This window comes from Carcharhinus amblyrhynchos, chromosome 1 (assembly GCF_965287045.1).
Source record: "Carcharhinus amblyrhynchos chromosome 1, sCarAmb.v2.hapA, whole genome shotgun sequence".
Lineage (NCBI taxonomy): Eukaryota > Metazoa > Chordata > Chondrichthyes > Carcharhiniformes > Carcharhinidae > Carcharhinus > Carcharhinus amblyrhynchos.
In genome coordinates, this window is record NC_137324.1 from 145,259,720 (window position 1) to 145,276,571 (window position 16,852).

The window sequence follows — 16,852 nt, forward strand, 5'->3', positions numbered from 1 at the left end:
TCCACAAGGTGCACTTCAGCAACATGGCAAACTTCTTTTGAGAGCACTTCCCAAACCCAGGACCTTATAGCCATTGGTGGCAGGATTGTGATCAAGAGGGTGCAGATTTAAGGTAATTGCTTCCTTTGCCAATGTTGAGATATGGAAAAGGATGCCCATGTAGTGAGCGGTCAGAATGTGGAATGCACTGCTTGATGGTGTGGTGGAGACAGATTCAATCAAGATATTCAAGAGGGAATTATCTGGAAAAGTTATGGGGAAAAGCTGGGCAAGTGGCACTGAGTTAAATTCTGTTTGAGATTCAGCATAGTCACAATGGGATGAATGGCCTCTTGTAACCATTCTGTGATTCTAACCTCTACCATCTGGAAGTCCATGGCCAACAGATGCATGAGAACATTACCATCTCCACATCACAGTCTAACTTCTCTCTAAATCACTGGGTCAAAATCCTGGACATCTTTCCCTGCTGTGGGAGTACCTTAACTGCAGTTTGCAATGGTTCAGAAGGTGCGCTTAATCGACAAGTGTCATAATTCACAAGGGCTACCATCAACGGCTGGAATAAGGAATAAGACTGCATAACTCACTCTGGCTGGCAATGACACAATTGGCTGAATGGCCTCCTATGCTGTAAGGCTTTCTATGCAAGGTAGCCCATCATTTTCTTAAATGGTAAATAGGAATCGGCAATAAATGCTGGATTTTCCAGTATACCCACATTCCATAAATTATCTTTATTTTGTAAGAGATCGAGCAACCAATTTCAGCAAAGCTAGTCCCAGAAAGTCATGAGATTAATACTGGTTGGAATGCAATCCATGGAAAGTCGAAGCAATTGGATGTATGTTGAAGGAAACTTTTGACTAATGGGAGATTGCAGATGCTCATCGCTTGTTACTGAGGGCTTTGAATACTACTTGTGATAAAACAACCAAATGGCAAATCCCACCGAGTACCCAGAGTGACTCTTGTTTAAGCATAAACTAGCAACTATTACTAACACTCCCACAGCTATCCTGGATTAGGAATTCAATTATGATGCCAGATGATCCAACGTAAAGGGGATAAAAGTTTTAAAAGTAGGAATACTGTACATAAAATGTGGTCTTGGCTGTTTAATGGCAGCTAGTGCGACATCGAGGGGAATTTTCCAACCCCATTTTCAGATTGTAAAGCTAGTGGGGGTGGAAGATACAGTGGGAGTACCCTAATGGCTTTTACACAGGCAGAAATGAAGTATCATTGGAGACTGGTATATTTTCTTCCTGATCTTCAAGGTCAAGTGGAACATGAGCAGCTTTTTCACATATTTGTGTTTCTTCACTATCCCCCTGATAGGAAAAAGAAAAGAATATTAAAATAAATTATTTTACTTCTAAAAATAATGACACTGCAGAATCAAAAGAGTAATGTAATGTGGCACTCAAACACAGCTATAATATTTCTGTTCACTCCCATTCACATCTTTATAAAATGGTTTGTTGAAGAACAAAGTGTATACCGTCAAAGAATCCATGGCATTTAGCTTATCAATATTAACAGGACAAGAATGTAGGTTTAAAGTAAAATTCTTTTTGGTTTTTTTCTAAATTTAGGTTTCGTTTTCCATTACTCAGGCTTTTAACAACTTTAGTTGCACACTGATGTCCAGAAATAGACTTAACTTTTAGCAAGTAGTCAATGAGTACTTTCAATAAGAGTTCAGAAAACAGACAATTACTACCTCATTCATTGCCTCAACAGGAACTGTTCTTGCACAAGTATATAACTTTGTTGTTCAAATGCTGTTGCTTTAAAATTATTTATCTTTCACACAATATACAGAAGCAGCTTCCTCTCCTCATGAAACTGAATCTTATTAGGTTTAGTTTCGTGGGTACCTTCTGGTATCACCAGTCATGTCTTGTTTCCTTGGGCTGGATTGAATGTGGTTGTCACAGCCGGAAACATGGCGCCAGGCCCACTTAATCACAGTCTTGCATCAGTTACAAAGCCTCCAATTAAGCGGGAGAGAAACAAGGCCTGAAATGGGATTCCCAGTTGCTGGTGGCAGAGTGTCATTTAGGCTTGTTGATAAAGCCAGTAGATATCCATTAGCCCACTACATTTAATAGTAGCTCAGGGATTAAATAGCAAGGCTACGTGGCTTTCTCACATCCTTGGAAGACTGACCACTTGACCTCCTGGGGGTGAGTCCTCACTATCAGAGACTCTGTGCCTGAATGACAAACTGGCATTGGTCAAGGGATTGGCTACAGAAAGCCACCCCTCTGCCCTTCAATTCCCCACCCTCGACATGCCCGTGTCCTCCACCCTGTGATTCGCAAGCCACCCTCACTTACCTTTGATCTAGGATCCTGTGATAATATTGAGCCTCTTGTGGATACATTGGTGTTAAGCTGCCACTACTCCGGCTGATACTCATAGCATGAAGAGCTGCCAGCCTGTGACTAACTTGAAGTTCTGCTGCAAGGGCCATAGTCACAGACAGTAGTCAGCTAAATGCCTAAAAGGCACTTGATTCCACTGGACTTTCTCCCACAAAACTGATGGGGTTCCCCTCCGGTTCTCTGCCTAATGAGTGAGACCCCCCATTGGCCTAATAGAATCATATGGTGATTTAATGGTAATGTCACTGGTTTAGCAATTGAGAGGGTCCGGCTAATCTGTAGACACAGTTTCAAATCCTACCATGTGTGATTTAAATTTAATTAATAAATCTGAAATTGAAAGCATCTCAGTAATGATGCCATGAGGCTCATCACTAAAAACCCATCTGGCTGACTAATTCCCTTAGGAAGGAAATCTGCTTTCCTTTCTTGGTCTGGCCCACAGCAATGTGGTTGACACTTAACTGCCTCTGGAGTGGCCTAGCAAGCCAGTTGTACAAAACTGCTACAGATGCCAGATGGACTGCTGCAGATGGCTCACCACTACCTTCTTGAGGGGATAATTAGGGATGGGCAACAAATGCCCACATCCCATGAAAGAATAAAAGTCAAACTTCATCCAGCTTATCCTGGCCTGGTGACCAGATACATGCAGATCATTGATAAACAATCAAGAGTGGAAAATCTGATTGAATGATGTACACCCTAGTTCAATGATATTCATGCCTTGTGGAACAGCACAATTGCTTTTGCTGAGATCAACAAACTCAGCAAAGATCTGTGACCTCTTACGGTTTATACTTTTCCACACCTCCTATTGGGAAAAGTAAGTTTATTTATTAGAGCCAGACTCTAAATGTTTTTTTTCTGTTGGCATAAATGGCATTTGTTTTGTGGAACATTCAGTGTTGTTATGCTTGATGATGTATTGGAGAATTCATTTTATATTCTCAATCAATCTGAAATGTGCTTTGCATATCTTACGCTCAATCCATGAGCTTTCTCTTATGTCACCAATCTTTCATTTGTTCCTGGACTTTGGCCTACAAATACTAGTAGAGTTCAAATGAAGATTAGTCATTTTTCTATCATTTGAAATAATAGAACTATATCATAATGGCACAATCCCACAATTACTAAAAGTAAAAGCAGTTTAAAAAGGAATCCAAGTTATAGAAAATTTACAGTGACTTATTTTAGAAGACTGATACTAAAATGATACTTTGGATTCAGTGTTAAAGATTTCTATTTCAACAGAGCTGTCCCATTTAACACTACTGATCAGCTTCACTAAAGCAAGAATTATCAAAAATCAGTTAGGTCAGGCAGCATGGTCGGTGCAGGCTTGGAGGGTCGAAGGGCCTGTTCCTGTGCTGTAATTTTCTTTGTTCAAAGAAACACTAATTGTCTTATTGTCCTACTGTCCCTCCCCCATTTCCCTTGTTTCCCCTCTTCCTCAGTCGAGCTGTGATAATATAATTTACTTGCTACTGGTCAGTTAAAGCAGTCAAGTTCTTTTACTGTTTCATAGTCATAGTCATGGATTTATGGTGACTAAATAAGCCAAATTCCATTTTTAGTTTTTTAAAATTCTGGGACTTTTCCACAGTGTTTGGAATCAAGTTCTGAAATGTTATCCATTTTCCCATCAGAGTCATAAATCAGTGGCTAAGCAAGTAAATTCACATAGTAGTAACAAAAATAAATACCTGATTATTACAAATAGTTTCAGTTCCACCCTCACAAAATGGACTCACTGCAGCCCTTTTATTCCATAGACATGTCCCACGCCTTCTAAATCTTTTCAGGGGCCATGCCAGAAAAGCTCTTCCAAGAGTTTTCTGGTCAAGTACAGCTGGAGATGGGTGCCTAACAGTTTAAAGAAATGAGTTAGTATTTTTTTCAACAGCTGAATTAAATAGGTCCTTCAATCACAAAATTAGACAATATTCATCCAAATTGTATCATGATTATAACATAGCATCTTAAATAATTTATTATTAGCTGTTATATTTAATTCACATTGGAGTGGGGTTTTGATTATGCATACCTGAAAGGTGAAAGAAACTGAGCAATTGATACCGATTTTACATAGATGTTAATATGATAGATAATTAGACCACGCCTTCGGAGGATAACCAGAGGAGATGGGCTACCTTAATCACAGAAACTGGAGTTGCACTTACGTCTGAAAATGTCCATTTTATTCTTTCCTTGTGTGCTATGCCCCATCTGCCAGGTATCCAATTTTAATTGCTTTTTAGTTTTTCCAGATGTGAATAATGACCAACAGCTGGATTCACGCGTTGGCTTATTGAATTCTTAAAACCCAGGCATGATCCAGGTTGGTATAGGATAATTAAGAGGCCACAGGAAGGGCCACTATCCAACTGAGCTGCAGGCTCATCAATAGTGGTGGCTGCTGCTGTAGGAAGATGAATGGGGTACCTCGATGTTCTTGAAGGTAGGTATGTTTACTTTATTTACTGTGTGGCTCCAGAAAGGCAGGACCCTGTAATCAGATGGTTGAATCGGAAGATGATTTAAGAATCCTCATCTGAGGAAACCGCTGGGAGCCACGTTTTGCCACGTGATCTCACCATCTGGAAATTGGGTGGGGAGCAGGGGCTTTCCCAAAGTCAATAAAATATCTTAATTGGTTGAACTGTTGAACTGGTTGCCCATCTCTGATTGGGAGGAGATCACTCTGCTACCATCCCATTCACTGGGAATAACCTGTGGTGATGGTATGATGGCTGGATCCCCTCCTGTCATATTCTGCTTTTTTATGTGGTTTTCCACCTCTCAGTCTGACTCCAGCCCATAAAATTTGTGAACTCAACCAATTCTTGCTGGCTAGGTTAAATGTTGCTTTGTCAGGCAGATGCCACTGTTCTAGATGGAATTTTGAGTTGGAATTTTGTGCATTATGGATGTAACGAGGAAAACTTGCATTTGAGCTTTGTTCTTGTAGATAATTAAGCACCATAATGCAAAATCAGTGGAACCTCTGGATCAATGACAACAACGGAGATAAATTGGAAATCTGTGCAAAATTAGTACAAATCACGCATCTGAACATATCAACCTAAGGCCAGCTTGCAACTACCACATTCAGGCACTAGACATGGCGCATGAAGTTCTGGGGGAAGACTAGTCTCCGCTGTGAGCACTACACACTACATAGCAAATTGGCACCCTGTTATGCACTGTCCCTGTTTTCATGTTCCGTTGACTTGTAAATGTATTGCCAAGATTTTGAACTTCAAGTCAAATCTGAAATGAAAGTGAGATTAGAAATCAAGCCTTCAAAAAGAGCTTGAAATATTATTCCATAAAGTCTAATGGAAAGAAAATTAGAAGCGGTGAAGAGTCAGTAGCCAATTCATTACGAGCACGTTTCATGCTCATAACATTAACAATTTCATTCCTCTAACTTTTTCCCAAAACAAACAGGTGGGAAGTAAGATTAGAAGTTGAAATGGGGATAAATTACAAAAGCATATAATCAATGATTTTCTGAGATATTCAGAAACAAAGGTGAAACTCTTCATTCTCAAGTCCTATCAAAACCAGATAAGTTTATACAACTGTGTAGATTAATTCATGCTGTTTCCATAACACAAAGGTACAACTGATGAATATATTTGACCCTGTCAAATGATAGAACCTGACTGACATCAATAAAATTGCACATCTTCAAGTAAGTGGGTGGAATCAGACCCCTCAATCTTGAGAATAATGAAACCCAAAAATCCATTTTTTTTATGTTGTGCACAAATACATACCATGGATTTTGATACCGATGAGTCAATTTGTCTTCAGCCTGCTGCCGGAATTCTCCTTGCTAAAAACGGAAAACAAGAAGAAAATTGGTGAAGGATGAGCTAATACTTGCTATGTTTCAAACTTACTGGAGTTATATCTACCTCTCCAAAATGAAACAACTGAGTGGATCTAAGAATATTTCCATTCAGTCAGAAATAAAAGTTATCTATAATGTGATGAAAATCCTATTTGGATCTTTTGGCTGGTGGGGTCTCCTAAAATGCCACCCAAAGAGTCAGTGAGGGACTCTGACTTGACCGCCCTCTGACCATTTGATGCTCCAAGGAGCCTTAATTGGACGAAAATGGGGGGGGGGGCCTGATCCTCCCATCCTGATGCTTTTTTTTTGGCGCGTCAGAATGGGAGAATTGGTGTCAGCCATTTTGCGGGATTCATGTATGCGTATCTCCCACAGCCGAAGGGCAGGCGTAGTCAGGACTGCGCTGGAAACTGGCGGGAAGTGAGGTAAGTCATTTAAATCTGTTTTTTTGTGTATTTTAAATGTAATTTGTCAGGCCTGACATGGAATTCTCCAGGCCTGAAAGCATCTCCCACCCTGCCAGGAGTATTCCATTCGTGGGTTTTAGAGTAGTTCCCCACTTACAGGGAATTAGCAGGAGACCCTGCTGGAGGCCCCCCCCCGCCGGGAGATTGGGAAGTGTTCCCCGTGGACATGGGCACCTGGCAGTGCCAGCCTGTGCCTCCAGCACTGCCTGAGGGGAAGTGCCCATGCCCAGGGCACCTTGGCACTGTCCATCAGGAGCAGCAGGGTCTGAGGGATGGGGCCTGAGGGGCCACATGGCATGACCTAGGGGCTGGGTTTGGGGAAGGGAAGGGAAGGGAAGGGGTGGGGCCCATTGTAGGAGACGCCAAGGGAGCGAGACCTATTATGGGCAGGGATAAGGAGCAATTGGTCGGGGGGGATCCCACCGCCACTCTGCATTGGGCTGGAGGGAAGCCGGCAATCAGAGCTGACTGGAGCTGGTGGCCTGCCGGGGTGCGGGGCGAATCATACTGTTGGGTGGAAGGGCTGTAAATTGGGGCACTCTGGGATGGGTGGGGGGGAGGGTTTGGTTTTGGCCCAGGAATGCTTGTGCGGCCACGACCAGGTGTGTCCTTAGGTGGTGAATCAGCAGTCTGTGAAGACTGTAACATTTAAGGTACAGGATATTCCAATGCTTGCTACATTGATTCTTGCCTAGTAAAAAGAGGAGGACCATTTGGGATGTTTTGATAGGTCAGTGGACAGCTCTTCTGGGCGTGTCGCAAGGAGCAACACTGCCAGGGGTCCCGGGCTGGCCAGTAATTGAGCTGGCCAGCAAACTGCAGTGACAGTTCGAGGCCAGCGCACATGTGCAGAGGCCTGGAACTGTCAGACTCCGGTGTGCCTAGGCCCCGCTCCCCCGAGCTTTTAATGAGATTCACAATTGTGACCCCCTATATTGCATAGAGCATGGGAGATTCAAGTCTGAACTCGCAAAGAAAAAATAATCACGATTTACACCAGTTTACTCGCTAATTAAGCACTTTGAATTTTTTTGTGGAGAATCAGGCCCTGGATTTCCATGCTCCCCATGCAAAAGGAAGTCCTGCCTTAGAGAGCTGCCAGCCGAGTGCAAATGGTGGCCACTGCTGGGACAGAGGCCCTGAACAGCTAATGCAGTATGGGATTCAAGCAAGTCCAGGATATTAGTGGAGCTTGACTGGCAGGCCCTAACAAGGGGAATGAGGCAGATTGAGGGAAGACCAGGAAGGGAGAGGCAAATATGGAGTATTACATTTTGATCACCTGTTCAGATACGCTGAGGGAGAATTTAGCTTGGCCAATGCACTTAACCAGCACATTTTTCAACTGTGGGAGGAAACTGGGGCACCCAGAGAAAACCCACACACTCACGGGGGGAACGTGCAGGCACTGTACAGACAGTGACCCAAGCCAGGAATCGAACCAAGGTTCCTGTGAGGCAGCACCCCTAACCAATGTGCTGCCCACACTTCAGGTGTGTCCTTAGGTGGTGAATCAGCAGTCTGTGAAGACTATAACATCTAAGGTACAGGATATTCCAATGCTTGCTACATTGATTCTTGTCTAGTAAAAAGAGTTGGGGGTGTTTTGATGGGTCAGTGAACAGCTCTTTTTCAGGCAGTAATTTTCAGAGGAGTTGGGAGCAAGAGGAGCAGCTACCGTTGAGCCAAAGTGTTACTCTTGACTCGGAGCTATGAAGAGGACAGAGGGAAGACCGGGTAATTGAAGGAAGCTCAGGACAAGCTCCAGTAATTGAACAGAAGATCTGAGGAGGCAGCCAATGGTTGGTGACTTCCTAACATTTGGAGTAGTGGTGTTCTGTTTTACATGGTCGTAGATCTGAAAGTGTGCTTGAGTGTATTCAGGAATCCGAGGAGAAGGAAACCCAGAAAGCAACATTGAAACCTTGTGAGCTGGACCATTGTTAAAACTATCCGAGTGGGAGAGGCTTTTGGAGAGAATTCCACAGAGATTTTTGAAGATAAAGCAAAGAATCTCTCATGACAAGTTTGTTTGTTTGACTTGGTGTTATTGACATCTGGGTGGGTTCTTGATAAACCTATGGACTCTGTTTTGGTTTCATCTATCATTTACTCTGTAGAATGGCATGTTTGACCATTAGCCATCTGTTAAAACACATGTACCTCATACTTATTCTGAATGGTAGAGTATATAAGATTCATATTGTGATTTGTTTTAGTTTTCTGAACTTGTATAGTAAAGTTTGTCTTTCTTTGCTCAAAGCCTAAGGGATATTATGGGCTTATTCTAAAAGCATGTGTCTTGAATCTCAACTTTTATCTACTTCAAACAAAATGTAATTGGTCCCTAACTGGATCTCCCTCCCAATATCCTGGAGTCTGGCCAAAGATCATAACAAACCTTACTGGCGATAAACTCTGGATTGTTACCTAAACCATGTGTAAATTGGCATAAGGACAAACAGATTAGAAGGTTAAATGCATAGCTGAAAAGTTGTTGTGGAAACCAGGAGTTTTATTAGTTGGAAACTGGCACCAGTACTAGAAAAAGCCCGGAGTTGGGACGGGCTCCACCTAAACTAGGCTAAGTTCAGTGTTCTGGGCAATTGAATAATGATGACAGTGGATAGGGTTTTAAACTAATGAAAGGGTGAAGGTGAGAGAATTCAGGAATTCAGAAGCATTCAGAGAATATCAAGGCTGCAAACCTGAATACCAATTTTCAGCAGAGCAATTCAGGAAAGGAAAAAGAGTTCAACAAAGTTAATGGGGTGTCAATGACTAAACTGGCATCAGGGGAAAAAATGGAAAAAAAAAGCATAAAAGCATAAAACATTCACAACAGAATAGATAAATTAATAAACAGATTAATATTTAACTAACGACAGAGGGGTGGCTGCAGAGTGATAAAGGTTGGAATTATATATTGTAAGACTGTTCACACGAAGTGATAGGCAAAATGTGAAAATGGAGGGGTTGAAGGATAATGGAATGCCCAGATTTAAAAAAAAAACAAAGGAAGGGTCATGGATCAGAAAATCAAGGTGTAGAATCAATTTTGGTGAAGTTAGGAAATGTCAATGGGCAGAAAACATTGCTGTGAGTTGAGTACAGGTCCAGACCACAGACTCTGTACAGCAGAGTTTAAATCAGGAAATTAGAAGCACATATCACAAGGATAATAAAGTAATCATTAGAGAATTCAATCTTCACATAGATTGGACAAAACAAATTTTCACTAATAGTGCAGAGGGCATGTTTGTGAAATACTTAAAATACTTTTCTAGACAAGTATGTCCAGAAACCAACTGGGAGATAGGCCACTTTAACCCTTTCTTATTTCATGATAGAAGATTTAATTGATAAACTTGTAGTAAAGGAGCATCTGGGGAGGAGCAATTATAATATGTTTGAATCTTATATTGCATTTGAAAGTAATTTAGTTCAATTTCAAAACCAGATCCTAAATCTGAGTGCAGAAAACTACGCAGTTTTGAGAGGCAGGTTGGCTAAAGTAAATTGAGGAATTACATTAGAAATGTGAAGGTAGATAATGAAGAACAAATTCATAACATCATTTGTTCTGTTAAGGAATAAAACTGCATGAGAAAAGTGATCTAACTGTCGCTAAGATGAGAAGTTAATGAAAGTGTTAGGTTAAAGGAGGAGGCTTATAATGATGCTAAAAAGAATAGGAAACCCAAGCACTGGAAGGATTTTAGAAAGGGGTGAGGAAGGTGGAGATAATTGTGGCGATAGCTCAGCATTTAAAATTGCCAGAAACACAGTTGGAACCATTGGAAACGGCTAGAATTCAATTACAAATAAAACTGCTTGAATTAGAAGCAAAACAAGAGAGAGTAGCAAAAGCAAGAGAAAGGGAAGCAATTGCAGCAGAACAAAGAGCAAAAGAATTAAAGCAGCTTGAACATGAAAAGGAAATGAAAGAGTTTGAATTGTGATTAAAAGCATTCGAAAAAGAAAAAGCCCTGGTGGGAACAAAAAGAGAGGAAAGGAAAAAAGAAAGAGAATTTGAACTTCAGAAACTGGCAGTGAAAAGTTGATGTCAATTTAAAATGACAGAGGTAAAGGGAAAAGTTAAGAAAAGTAATGAGAACAGTGAGGAAGAGCAAAACATCATAGTAAAAGGCCCAGTACATCTATTTAAATATGTTCAAGCATTGCCAACGTTTGATGAGAAGGATGTAGAAGCTTTTTTAATTTAATTTGAGAAAGTAACTAAACAAATGATATGGCCACAGTTTGTGTGTATTGTTGATTCAAACAAAGTTGGTAGGCAGAGCGAGTGAGTTGTTTGTGTCACTATCAGAGGAGGTATCTGGGGATTATAATGAGGTGAGAAAAGCCACCTTAAGTGCATATGAACTAGTGCCAGAGGCCTACAGACAATGGTTTAGAAATCTAAGCAAAGAACCTGGTCAAATGTATGTAGAATTTGAAAGATCAAACAAAGTAATTTTGATAAGTGGATAGAGCTTTGAAAATAGATCAGACATATGATACTCTTAGAGAAACAGTTATTTTGGAAGAGTTTGAAAATTCACTTCCCAAAGCAGGTAGAACTCATGAAAGAGCAGACGGTTAAAACTGTGAGGTTAGCAGCAGAAATGGCAGATGATTATGAATTAATTCATAAGTCAAGGTTTGGTTTCTGACATCAGTTTCAGCCTGCGAAAGGATAGAAACTGGGAAAAAGAGAAATCCTTAGGTGTAAAGGTAAAGGACATCTTGTGGGAGCTAATAAAGACAGTGTACCTCAGGTTAAGAAGGAAACATATAAGGGAGGTGGGACAGTACTGTGCCTTTAAGAAATTAATTTCAATCATGTTTTTCTGCAGGATTTTGTTGGCACGATGTTGTCTCCAGCCAGCATCCTATAATTGTTACTGAAGCAACCTAACGGACATCATGCTGATTTTAATCTGAACTATTTAATGCAGGCTCCTGTGGTTTTTAATACCCCTTGGGATTGCTGAGTGGAGTTTGATTGAGGATGATTGACATGTCAGGTGATATGCCTGAGGACTGCTTTTGTTTACATAGAGCATTCCAAAATTTTAGTTTCGTCTCAGTTGCTGTCAGGATCTAGTGAGAGAAGATGGTGTCTTTCTATCTCTCTTTCTCCAGAGGCTTTGTGAAAGTTCTAAGACTGGGGAGCCTCAGAGAATTGATCCAACATTCAAAGGGCCAATTCACAGCAGGTGTTAAAAATCAGAAAATCCAGCATCAGACGAGTATACTTGTTTCTGTGCCAAGTCTGAAGAAGGACGTATATCTATGAGATGGTAATTGATTTGGAACAACATAGATATGCTGTTAGGAGTTATACTGTTTCATTGTAATTGGTAAAAGTTATGCTAATTCTTTTAGTTATATTTTAACTGTGTTCTTAAATAAACATTTTGATGAAAGCTTCCTAGTGAGCCATTTGAATCATACCTGCAGTGAAACTACCTTATGCTTATCCATACCAAAACCAAATGCAAAACTTAGGGTCTCGGTCTACTTCATGAAAAGCCTTGGAGTTTCTGGCCTGGGTCTTAACCATATACTTTTGTAATTGTAATTTTATGCTTTTATTCAAACCATTCATTCTTGACAATTCAGCATATTATGAAAGATCATTAGAAATTTTAAGAGGTCTGGATACCACAATGAGTAAGCACAATGGGACGAAGTTCCTATGAACTTCTCCTGCACCCTAATGTAACTTTGTTTAACTATGTAAACATGGTTCCTGCCAAACTTCCAATGTTTTGCAGAAGGAAATTAATTTATAAATCCTTTTCAGCTTTTAGACCCAAGTTTCATCCAATCTGTACTGGCAGGATGATAGCCTCGTCTTTCTGTCACTTGTGATGTTGCTAAGTTGAATCTCCATTAAATGGCGAACAAATACAGGTTCACAAAACTATCTATGCATCATAATTCAGGACAAGGTGACAATCCCTATTTCAAGACAAAATAACGGCTGGTGTAGGAAATGAGAAGAGAAACTGGTGTAGACACATCCTGCTTTGAGATTTAGATTGAATGCTTCTTGTCTATGGTCCATCTATACATTTTTAATACTGACGCTAGTTACAAAACAAGGACAAGTGTTCCACAAGTGAATCGCATTAAAATCCAGTTTGATAGACCCTAAAATCGATTAACAAATATAAATAAAACAAAGAAAAACAACTCTGTTTTAAATAGTTATAAATATAGTACCTTGAATTGCATGCCACTTTGAAGATTGGTTTTGTTTAGTTTTGGGTTTAAACACCATCCCCAGCCAATCTCTCCTACAAAGTATTGCTTGGGTAGCTGATATGAACCATAAGGTGCAGCACGATATAAATAGTTTAGATTTCGAGTACTTTCAGCTGATACATGTTGACTCTCACCAATGTAGTAAGGGAAATCAGAGAATTTTGGTCTGAAATCTCTTGAATCATCTGGTCCTGGAAAAAGTAAAATTGAAGTGTAACATCAATTGCGTTAAGTTTGTTTATTTATTAGTGTCACAGGTAGGCTTACATCAATACTGCAGTGAAGTTACTGTGAAAAGTTGCTTATCCAGAATCATATAGTATAGAAGGAGACCACTCAACACATTGTATTTGTGTTGGCTCTCTGCAAGAGCAATTCACCTGATGCTATCTTTTAATATGTTTTGATAGATTACTCCAGTCTCAAAGGGACAAGATTAGGTCATTTAGTCCAAGCCAGCCTTATCCAACATTCAATTAAATCATAGCTGATCTTTGTCTTAACACCATCCACCTCCTGTGATTCCATTTTCTTTTGTATTCTTAGTTTGTAAAAATGTATTGAAACCAAATATAAAATATTACTTGAGCTGGCATTTGCTGCTTTTTTGAGAGAGAGTTCCACACTTACGCAAGTCATGGCATGAATTTCCTAATGGCCTGGCTCTGAAATATCAAAATGTAAAAAGGATGTGTGGCACAAAAGGAGGCCATTCAGCCCATTCCGTCCAAGCCAGCTGAAACAGAGCTATTAAATTTAATCCCACTTTCTAGCTCTTGATCTGCAGTCCTCTGTCTTACAGCACATTAAGTGTGTTTCCAAGCATTTTTTCCAATACTACCCTTTCAGGCAGTGCATTCCACTCCACCCACCAACCCCCAATCCCCAACCCTGGATGAAACAAATGCTCCTTGGCTCCCCTCTAATCCTCTCACCAATTCCTTGAAATCAATTCCCCTGGTTATTGACCTGTCTTGATGTGGGGATGGCAGTGTTGGACTGGGGTAAAAACAAAGAAGTCTCACAACACCAGCTTAAAGTCCAACAGGCCAAACTTCCAATTTCTAAAATTTTAAAATTGGACAAAGACTTTTACCTTTAAAATGGCTGAATGTCTGTCTCATCTGTGACACCTGAACAAAAGAAGCTACCTTGCAATTTCGGAAAACAACTTGCACCACATTATTTCCACTAACAATTCTCCAAGTTGTGCAAAATAACTTCAAAGAGAGCTTTACAAAGGCTATCTACATCTAATAATCCAGACTGGACAGAAATAGATGGATCACCTAAGACACAGGACCTGCAACCTTCCTTTAATCCTTTCAGTTCATCCTATCTCAAGTTTGCTGTGGGGTTATAATAAAACATTTGATCAACCAAAACTGAGAGGTTGGGGAAAAACGCCACTGCTTAAAAAGGAAACAAATCAAAATATTTTTCTGTTTACGGACAGTTGGTGAAGGAAAAAATTAGTGCTGTTTAAATGAACCTCTGTCCTCCTCATAAGATTATATATGTTGTGTAATAAAGTTACAAAACTGAGGTAATATTGCTCAAGCATTTGTGTTAATATATACAGTAAGGGTATATGCCAAACAAGTTAACACTCCAAGTATGTTGTTAAGGTTTGGTAATTTGCTTCCACGTGAATCAAAAATACAGTAGCCAGGCCTTGTGTCCTAATCAGTGTCCTTACTAACCTTGTCCACAACTCTCGTATTTGTACCCTTAGCCACAGAAAACCGTGTTTACTCATCACCCTTACCCAACAGACCTACATTGATTCCCTGCCTGGCAATACCTCGATTTTAAAATTCTCATTCTTGTTTTCAAATCCCTTCATGGCCTCATCCCTCCCTACCTGTGTAATCTCCTCCTGCTCCATAACCCTTTGGGGTTCATGCACTCCTCCAATCATAGCCTCTTGCCCACACCAATTTGTAGCATTCCACCAATGATGGATAAACCTTCAACTGCCTCGGACCAAAACTCTGGAATATCCTCCTGAAAATGCTTCATTTCACCATCCTTTTTCACCTTTTCTTTAAATGCTCCTTAAAACCGTCTGCATTAATATCTCCGTGTGGTTCTGGGCCAAATGTTGCTCTTTTTGGCATTTTACTATGTTACAGGTGCTATATAAATGTAAGTTGTTGCAAACTGAGGAAGCTGGGGATGAGCTCGCCATTAAATTTATCAAGCAGAAAAAAATACAATAGGCTGGTTTCTTTAGATAACTTTAACATGTTTTAATTCTATGTTTACTTAATAAATACCTGCTTTTCAACAATTATTTTCAGTTATTAAAACATACTTAAAGCCCAACCAACAAGGAAACTAAATTATGTAGTGAAAACTGTGGTTTGAGCTCTGGGTGTGAAATGGAAGAGCCGAAACCCACAATAATGGAGTTACCTGTAAATACCACCGATCCTTTGCCTGGTTCAGCAGATTTCCGGAGATTAATAGGATTATTTTTGCCAGTACGAATAGACATTTGTCTCCAGTCAGTTTTATAGATGCAATTTACTGGGAAGCTCAAACGGAATGGCGCTGCATTGTTAATGACCGTCGATTGGCTGATTGCAAACAAAGTGACATGGATACCGACGTTGCTATGGACGCCGACTCGGTTGCAATGACAGCTTAGTGACGAAGGCCTTCAGAGGAGACACCCTAGAGACTGGGAGAGTGCAGGTTCAGAGACTGGAGAGTCAGAGAGCGAGCAGATTCAGAGAGCGGAGAGACAGGGAGTGAGCAGGTTCACAGAGTGCAGGGAGGGTAAGAGCAGGTTCAGAGGGTGGAGAGACAGGGACTGAGCAGGTTAAGAGAGTGGAGAGAGAGGGTAAGAGCAGGTTCAGAGAGTGGAGAGAGAGGATAAGAGCAGGTTCAGAGGGTGCAGAGAGAGAGAGGGTAAGAGGAGGTTCAGAGGGTGCAGAGAGAGAGGGTAAGAGCAGGTTCAGAGGGTGTGGAGAGGGTAAGAGCAGGTTCAGAGGGTGCAGAGAGAGGGTAAGAGCAGGTTCAGAGGGTGCGGAGAGAGGGGGTAAGAGGAGGTTCAGAGGGTGCAGAGAGAGAGAGGGTAAGAGCAGATTCAGAGGGTGCAGAGAGAGAGGGTAAGAGCAGGTTCAGAGGGTGTAGAGACAAGGGAGTGAGCAGGTTCACAGGGTGCGGAGGCAGGGAGTGAGCAGGTTCACAGGGTGCGGCGGCAGGGAGTGACCAGGTCAACAGGGTGCGGAAGCGGGGAGTGAGCACGTTCACAGAGTGCAGAGATAGGGTGTGAGGAGGTTCAGAGAGAGCAGAGACAGGAATAGAGCAGGACCAGGGAGTGAACGAGTAGGTTTGGAAGATATAGTAAGTAACCTGTCACTTTCTGTTCCTTCCACCTCTCCATCTTTGTTCCAATTTTCACCCTGTCAATATATTATCTGCTTTGTTTTAGATACTCTGTTGTTGATCTGTCTCAGCGTTCTCTACACCTGCTCTTTCCCTGGTTATGCACTCCTTGAATTTGCTCTGTCCCTGCTCACTCCGTTTCTGTGCCATTGCTCCTGTTCTGTCTCGGTCTCTGCACCACTGGTCCTGTTTGGTCGCTGCGTTTTCTGCTCCTACCCTTTCCCAGCCTCTACACTATGTGCCTGCTCTTTTCCAGTCTCTGCACTCTCTTCTTCTTTCTCCCTGTGTCTGCAATCTACTCCTGCTTTCTTTCCCCTTTCTATAATCTCTGAACCTGCTCTCTCTCTGTCTATGCACTCTTCTCCTGCTTTTTCCCCTATCTCTGCACTCTCTGAATCTTCTCTCTCTCGCTCTCTATGCCACTGCTCTTGCTCTCTTCTTGTCACCACACT

The 16,852-nt window shown here is 41.2% G+C and overlaps 1 protein-coding gene across 1 annotated transcript; it reads right to left on the reverse strand.

Moving 5' to 3' along the window:
• Positions 1-718: 718 nt before the first annotated feature.
• On the reverse strand, positions 719-15,918 carry spmip2 (sperm microtubule inner protein 2). The gene is made up of 5 exons (XM_080193487.1): positions 15,423-15,918; positions 12,963-13,195; positions 6,182-6,240; positions 4,103-4,262; positions 719-1,334 (listed from the first exon to the last, which is right to left on the reverse strand). The coding sequence occupies exons 1-5, from the start codon at positions 15,502-15,504 to the stop codon at positions 1,221-1,223; spliced, it is 648 nt and encodes a 215-aa protein (XP_080049613.1). The 5' UTR covers positions 15,505-15,918; the 3' UTR covers positions 719-1,220.
• Between the last annotated feature and the right edge of the window lie 934 nt (positions 15,919-16,852).